This window comes from Mauremys mutica, chromosome 20, assembly GCF_020497125.1.
Source record: "Mauremys mutica isolate MM-2020 ecotype Southern chromosome 20, ASM2049712v1, whole genome shotgun sequence".
NCBI classification, from domain to species: Eukaryota; Metazoa; Chordata; order Testudines; family Geoemydidae; genus Mauremys; species Mauremys mutica.
The window spans coordinates 6,304,644-6,312,769 of NC_059091.1; the positions used below are offsets into that span (position 1 = coordinate 6,304,644).

General features: G+C 53.5%; 1 protein-coding gene across 1 annotated transcript; it reads left to right on the forward strand.

Moving 5' to 3' along the window:
- Positions 1–51: 51 nt before the first annotated feature.
- Positions 52–5,326, forward strand: MFSD5 (major facilitator superfamily domain containing 5). The gene is made up of 2 exons (XM_044994860.1): positions 52–229; positions 3,396–5,326. The coding sequence occupies exon 2, from the start codon at positions 3,438–3,440 to the stop codon at positions 4,794–4,796; it is 1,359 nt and encodes a 452-aa protein (XP_044850795.1). The 5' UTR covers positions 52–229; positions 3,396–3,437; the 3' UTR covers positions 4,797–5,326.
- Positions 5,327–8,126: the final 2,800 nt, after the last annotated feature.

Here is an 8,126-nt window from a genome sequence, read left to right on the forward strand (position 1 = left end):
GAGGAGGTGCAAGGTCACGGGCGGAAGCAGCAATGCTCGCCCTGTGGGCGGAGCCAAAGCCTCTCCCCCATCACGTGACCGCCCTCCAGTATGGCGGCGCCCTGGGCTGCCTCGGACGGAGGCCGGCGGGGTGTCGCGGAAGCGGGTCGGTCGGGGCGGGGCGCGTGTGAATGAGGCGGGCGGGCGCTGGCGAGGAGCCCCCTCCCCCCCCTCCGAGCGACCGGGGCAGGTGAGGGGCTGAGCGGGGAGCTGAACGCAGGAGAGACTGTGGGGAGGGGCTCGGAGCCCCTGGGAGGAGAGGAGGGGGAGTGGGGCCTCTGGGGGGAGGCTCTGAGGAGTGGGGGGCTGGAGGGGGCTCTAGGGGGAGGCTCTGCGAGGAGTGGGGGGCTGGAGGAGGTTCTGGGGGGGCTGCAAGGAGTGAGGGACTCTGGGGGGAGGCTCTGCGAGGAGTGGGGGACTTGGGGGGGTTCTGGGGGGAGGCTCTGCGAGGAGTGGGGGGCTGGAGGGGGCTCTGGGAGGGGCTCTACGAGGAGTGGGGGGCTGGAGGGGGCTCTGCGAGGAGTGGGGAGCTGGAGGGGGCTCTGGGGGGAGGCTCTGCGAGGAGTGGGGGGCTGGAGGGGGTTCTGGGGGGAGGCTCTACGAGGAGTGGGGGGCTGGAATAGGTTTTGGGGGGGAGGCTCAGGGGGGAGGATCTGTGAGGAGGGGGAGGCTCTGGAGGAGTGAGGCCCTGGCGGGGGGGCTCTGGGGGAGGGAGAGGGTCTGAGGAGTGGCGGGGGAGGGGAAGACTGGGAGGCGTGGGGAGCTGGAGTGGGATCTGTGGGGAGTGAGAGGCGGGCTGGAGGGAGCTCTGTGGAGGAGGGGGAAGCTCGAGTGGGTGCTCTCAGGGAAGAGGGAGGCTGAGGCTTTGGGGGGAGAGGGGGACTCAGAGGGAGCGGAGCTGGGGTGTACTTTTTGTGTGGGAATGGAGAGTTAGTTGGGGGTTCTGAGATGAGTCCTTGTGGGGGAGCCTGGGAGGCTGTGAGTGGAGGGGTTGGAAAGGGAGGGATATGCTATGAGGAGTTCTGGGGATCCCTCTGAGCTGGGCGGAGCTGCCTGCCAGTCGGAGCTGTGGCCCCCAAGTGCTCTTGATGGGGTTGAGGCCATAACTCCACATGGTTCCCTGGCTCAGCTTTGTCCTTTTTCCAGGGTGGCTTGGGGAGATGCTGAGGTAACTCCTCCCCCTTCCCAAGCCCGGCTGTAAAGTGCTCTCCTCTGTTCAGACGTTTCCTGATGCTAACAGGGCTGCTCTTCCCACTTTGACCATGTTTTCAGCAGACTGTGTTTCCATTTTACTGGGTTCCTCCAGAGCACAGGAGTCAATGTGGTGATGAACTGAACACACTGGCCCCTTAGCAACTGTACTAAGGGCAGTCTCAAGCTCTTTCACATTTGATCTGTCCTCTGGCTTATCTTTGAGCTCAGGTGGGAGAGCGTTGGTCAGAGGAAAGCTTTGATGTCCTGTATGAATCTGCAGGAGGTTCTGAGACCAGAGCACAGACGTCATCATCACAAGTTGCAGGTCTCAGCCCATAGGCTTAAAATTGAACAAAGTATGCAGGCTAACCTGCTCTTTCACTCCTTGAACAGAAGAATCCCTTCAGGTCAGGTTGGAGGCATGTGGGCAGGGGAACGTGGGTGATGCAAACTCTGCCCCAGCCTACGCTGTTCTTCCTCTATGACTAAACCGGACTTTTGCCTCCAGAGTTTTCAGTCTGGCACCTTTCACCATTGCTTCCCCCCCCCCCCCCAAAGTCTCTTTAAAGAGCTACAAAGAAACTCAACGAGAGCATTTGAAGCACGGTTTAGAATAATGTGAAGGAATGCAGATGCAAGGGGAGGCTTTATCATGCCATACTCAGATTAAAGAGTGGATGGTTCCAGGCACTTTCTGGCTATCTTGTAACATACAGGAGACCTAAAGGAAGCCACTCTATGGTAATCTCTGTGAGGGTGCCAGTTTTTGTAGTTTTTCTTTAAAAATGTGCCAAGTTGAGGGTTAAAATCTCTGATTTAAGTGTCTCCAGTGGATCTTTCTTTCAGGAACACAGCCGTAGAGCTACAAATATCACACAGCAGATTACATGTTGTTGTTTTTTTCCTCACTGTAACTGTTATCCTCCCATATGACTTGAGGCTAGGAAACAGGATGTGATTTTTCCTGGCATTGATTTGTGGCATTAGCTACTCTGTCCAACAGTCTGTTGGAACCAAAACCGTTACATCCATTCACAGTGAAGAAGTATCAAAGATCATTAAACCAATTGTACCATCTGTGGCCTTGTCTTCACTACCGTATGTTATTGTGTTACTACATAATTGCATAGAGTCAAGTTAGCTGACAGCATAAGTCCCATGATTTTGTGATCAGTATAGATAAGGACAAGTTGGAGTCAGTGTTGTTACTAGATGAGATTAAATCCCCGGGGTACAATGGAGGGAAGGTCTTTATCATACAGGGTAAGAAGGAGGATCTAGTCATGTGTGATGAGGCCACTGGCCTGGGATTCAGGAGACCTGTCTTCAATTCCAGCTCAGGCACAGACTTCTCGTGTGACCTTGGGCAAGTCACTTAACTTACATCAAAGAGATCTGAACTGCTGTTGGGATTTGAGGGCCCTTATCGAGAGAGGGATGGCAGAATACAGCAAGTTCAGATGATGGTTCACATTTTGAATATTTGCAAATATGCGGATGAAGGGAGGCTGATGAACCAGCCAGAGGGAATCCTAGGAATTACCCCTGTAGGATGGTCTAAATGCCTAAATCACCTAGTCAATATCTCTCAGTCCTTGGCTCATGCAGGATAGCTCCCTGCAATATATTCACCGGTGTTTTAGCCTGTCCAGTTCTAAACATCCTAAGCAATGAGGCTTCCAGTACTTCCCTTGGGGAGATTCTTCCACAGCCTGAGAGATCGCAGTCCCAGAAAGGTTTCCCTAATTCTCAGCCCAAGTTTCCCTTTGCTTAGCATCATCCCATGACTCCTAATTATATACCTCTTCCCCTCGCCTTGGGCCACCCTGAATGAACATTCCCTGGCTGCACTTCCAACCATATGCCTCATCTACCCTGTGGGACTTGGGGGTCAAGTGGGAAGTTTCAGAGGGAGGCCGCATGCCCAGCTGAGAACAGAAGGGCCATAGCGCTCTAGGAAGGAGGGAGCATCCCATGGGGCATGCTTTCCCCACACCACCTCCCATGTGCATGGGAGCCTGAGGTTAATCTCCAAGCGAAAAGCCTGTTCGACAGCAGCGCAAACTGCTATACGCTCAGGGCTCCTGCCCCTGCTGACGGTCATGAATCCAGTAAAGGTGGCTCTCCCATCTATCTCACTACATGTTGTTCTCTTCTTTCAGGTGCTTAGACCCCAGGGGATGCCCATGATGTTTTGAGGCACCATGCTATTCACTGCATATGTCGCCTTTGCTGTCCTGCTGGCAATATGCATGGGTTTGGAGTTCTCTGCCTGCCGTGCCAAGCTCACTGGCAGCGCCTGTACCAACCCTGCCTTCCTGCAGTTCCAGCTGGACTATTACCAAGTGTATTTCCTGGCCCTGGTGGCTGACTGGCTACAGGGCCCCTACCTCTATAAACTCTACCAGCACTATCACTTCCTGGAAGGCCAGATCGCCATAATATATGTCTGCGGCTTTGCCTCCAGTGTGCTCTTTGGACTGGTCTCCACTTCCTTGGTTGACTGGCTGGGCCGCAAGAAATCCTGCATCCTCTTCTCCCTGACCTACTCGGTCTGCTGCCTCACCAAGCTCTCTTGGGATTACTTTGTGCTGGTAGTGGGGAGGATATTAGGGGGGTTGTCCACAGCCCTGCTGTTCTCCGCCTTCGAGGCGTGGTACGTGCACGAGCATGTGGAACGGCATGACTTCCCGGCAGAGTGGATCCCGGCCACCTTCTCGAGGGCTGCCTTCTGGAACAACGTCATTGCGATCGGTGCTGGGGTGACGGCCAACTTCTTCGCTGAGTGGTTGGGCTTGGGCCCCGTGGCCCCATTCATGGTCTCCATCCCCTTCCTCATGCTGACAGGCATCTTCGCCATGAAGAACTGGGATGAGAACTATGGCAAGAAGCGGGCACTGTCCAGGACTTGCGTCGATGGTTTGAAGTGTCTCCTGTCTGACCGGCGTGTCCTGCTCTTGGGCACTATCCAGGCCTTGTTTGAAAGCGTCATCTACATCTTCATCTTCCTCTGGACGCCCGTCCTTGATCCCTACAACCCACCTCTGGGCATTGTCTTCTCCAGCTTCATGGCTGCCAGCATGGTGGGGTCATCGCTGTACCGTATTGCCACCTCCAAGAGGTACCACCTCCAGCCCATGCACATCCTCTCGCTCTCTGTCTTGATGGTATTCTTCTCCCTCTTCATGCTGACTTTCTCCACCAACCCTGGGCAGGAAAACCCTTCTGAGTCCTTCCTGGCCTTTTTGCTGATTGAACTCTCCTGTGGGCTGTATTTCCCTGCCATGGGCTTCCTCCGGCGGAAGGTGATCCCAGAGAAGGACCAGGTGGGCGTGATGAACTGGTTCCGCATCCCCCTGAACCTGCTGGCTTGCCTTGGCATGCTCATCCTCCATGACAGCGACTACAAGACGGGTACCAGGAACATGTTCACCATATGCTCCGTGATGATGGTGATGGCGTTGCTGGCCGTTGTTAGCCTCTTCACCGTAGTCCGGAACAACGCAGAGCTCAGGGTGCCTAGCCCACAGGGGCAGAATGAGCTGTCCTCTCCAGAGCTCTGATCACGTGCCCGGCACGACTGCCCCCCTATCCCCCCCGGTACAGTCTCCAAAAGCTTAACACTTCAAATATCATGACTCTGGGCTAGAGGGGAGGACTCTGTAAGTGAGAGAGAGACTGTGGAAAAGACAGCTGCTCTCAGGACTGGTCTTTGGATATTGGGGGAGGTCCTCTGTTTTAACTTTCACTTGGGAAAAACTTATTGTTTCAAACAAAAGTTGTATAAATCACAAGCAGCCTGGTGAGCCCCCAGCAAGTATCGTTTGTTCCTTCCCACCCTGGAGTGCCTGCATCCAAAACTTCCTAACCCAGGCCTGCAAACCCTGGGAGCCCCCTGCATCCTCTGTTCTGTAGCTGCCATGTTTGGAGGTGGCGGGGAGAGGCCAGGTGGGAGCACATGTCACAGCTGCTTGGCTCCTAGCTTTTGCTGGTGGGAGAACAAGGAAAGAGACTCTCTTCACGTGTTGGAGGTATTGACCCCAGTTACTGCATGAGCCAAACTCCTTCATTCTATTTTTTTTTAAATAAAAAAGAAATAAAACTCTTTCCTTGGAGAAAAACTCTCCTGTGATTTTATTCCTTTGTGTCCTGAATGGAATGGAAATTTAATTATTCTTAAGGTTGTTGGTTCAAGGGCTGCAGATCCACCTTCGCTTCACTTGGATTTGTTGGGGCCAGGTGATGACTCTGGGGGGCTGCTATTGATTAGGATTTTACTTCAGGCAGATATTAACCCCCCTTTCCCAACACCCTGTTAGATAGGAATTGAGAACTGAGTTTGCCAATGCCTAAGCTCTGCATGCAGCTGGCTGTCACGGAGTACCTGGTTCAGGAAGCATCTGGCTCTCTGCCACAGCATGAATATTGAAGAGACAGTTACTCTCAGCAACTGCAACCTCAAGCCCAATCTGGAGTCCTGAGCACGCTACATCTTAGAACAGAGAGTATGACATATGTGGTGGCATGGTTGTCTCTAAACATGGCTGGGTTCCCACGAAATGTGGTTAATGCTTGGTCAGGAGCCAAGGCAGCTGATGACAAAGTTGCCCTCGCCAGTCATGCAGGCGTATACTTGTCTTCCTGTATCCAGTTCAGTAGTTTCAGGTTAAACTAGTTTGGCCAGTCCTCCATGGCCGAGTGCGTTGCCCTACGGGTTGCTGGTGCTGCTCTTTGCCCGTCCTCTGGGAATTCTACCCCCTTCTGCGTTAGTTTGGGATAGATCCCCAGGTATTCCCAGGATGCGCTAATGCAAATAGGCTTTGGCAGGGTGGTAGGTGTGGCCACTTAAACAAGGTTGAAGTTGTGTTGGGGACATGGGTTGTGGGGAGAGAAAGATGCCAGGACCCCCAGTTAAACCATGTTTGTAAGTGGACTGGAGGAGTGTCAGGAACTGATTACAGAAACATGACTGTACTCAGAGCCTTAAGGGTGCAGCGTGCTGGTCCATCTTAGTTAAAGGGGCACTGTAGTCTTGGGTCTATCAAGAGTAAAAAGTGAAGCCTTGCTCCAGCAGCTTGCTTTCCCCTACAGAGAGCGCCCCCTTCCTGTTTCATGGTGAATGACAAGTTAATGCTCTGTTTCTCCCTGAAGTGCTGTGCACAGAACGACTCTTGCTAATTTAAAACTCCCATTGCAGCTCCCCCTACCGGGATGCCTCAGCGCGCGCTCTTCTTCAGTGCCCCCCTGCCTCTGAAGGCGACCCCTGTAGGATGAAGGGGAAGGGTGGTTAGGACACTAGCCTGGGACTTGAGACCTGAGTTCAGTTCCCTGCTATGCCACAGACTCCCTGTGAGACCTTGGGCAACTCTTAGTCTCTCTGTTCCACAGTTGCCAGCCTGTAAAATGGGGATAAGAGCCCTGCCCTGCCTCACCGGGATTGGGACGTGTCCTGGCTCCCCAGGAGCTGTGCTACGCCCCAGTGTTTAAACAGTCCCTTGGAGGAGCCCCTTCAGTTGGCCAGACCCCCAAGGAGTCCCATTCTTCCTTAAGGATTGGCCATGTGGCCTCAACACCTCTGTGTAAAGTATCAGAGGGGTAGCCGTGTTAGTCTGGTTCTGTAAAAGCAGCAAAGAGTCCTGTGGCACCTTATAGACTAACAGACGTTTTGCAGCATGAGCTTTCGTGGATGAATGCCCACTTCGTCGGATGCAAGTCTTTGTGGCCCTGCAAAACGTCTGTTAGTCTATAAGGTGCCACAGGACTCTTTGCTGACCTCTGTGTAAGTATATCTTAGCGGTGGTGGATTTTTCCACTAGATACTCTGAGGCAGCTGCTCTGTCTGATATAGAAGCTGAGACAGTGGCAAGAACCCCGCTCACTATAGTCAGCAGAGTTGGCTTCCCTAAAGAGATTTTGTCTGATCAGGGTGTAAACATGTCACAGTTATGGAAGGTATGAGGCGTGAAACAACTTAACACTGCCCCCTATCGCCTCCAGGCCAATGGGTTGGTGGAAAGGTTCAATGGGACCCTAAAAGCCATGCTGGGAATGTATGCCAAGAAAAGAGGCCGAAGTTGTGACGAGTGGTTGCCATTCCTGCTGTAGGCTTACAGGGAGGTACCCCAAGAGTCCATGGAATTTTCTCCCTTTGACCTTCTATATGGAAGAAAAGTGAGGGGACCCCTCAATCTCATTAAAGACACATGGAAAGGATGCCCAGATTGGCATAACAGGCAGGCTCGGTGGTATCTCAGCACATCAGGCGGCATCTAAAGGGGGAGCAAACCGTCAACTGTCTGTATTACAAAACTTGTGCTGTTCTTCTGGGCGACACACCCAGATAGTTTGGCATCAGCACTGCCTAGCCTGCTGGATGGCCCATTAAGGACATGAGCTATACAATTGACCCATTGAGAGAAAGCAAAGGCTACGCCTTATGACTCAAGGCATATGATGGGGTATGCCCTGACCTTGGCATTTCCAGTGAGGACTGCCCCAGGCATCCCGGTCACAGTGGGGAGAATGGGATAGGGACAGGGGGGAATTTGGTGGAGGAGGGAATCGGGGTGTGTGCACAGATCCTCTGGCATGGGGGTAATGGAAGGATCACAGTGCCCCTGGCACAGGGAGGAGGGTTTGGAGTTGTACAGAGCCCCTGGCATGGGGGAAAGGGGAAATGCGGGACATGCAGAGCCCGGGGCACAATGTGGAGAGATTCCCTGAAGTAGAAGGGGTTGGGAGATTGGCGGGCAGGGAGTTTATGGGGGTCGGAGGGAGGGATGCAAGGCGCCCCGTGTGTGCAATCAACTCGGCTTGCAGGAGCGACAAACTGTGTCCCCTCTAGTGCTCTGTATTAAATACGGACCATTCCCTACAGCTCCGCTATCCCAAGC

Excerpts from the sequence above, each read along its gene's own strand:
- MFSD5 (XM_044994860.1), top strand. The coding sequence starts at position 3,438 with ATGCTATTCACTGCATATGTCGCCTTTGCTGTCCTGCTGGCAATATGC.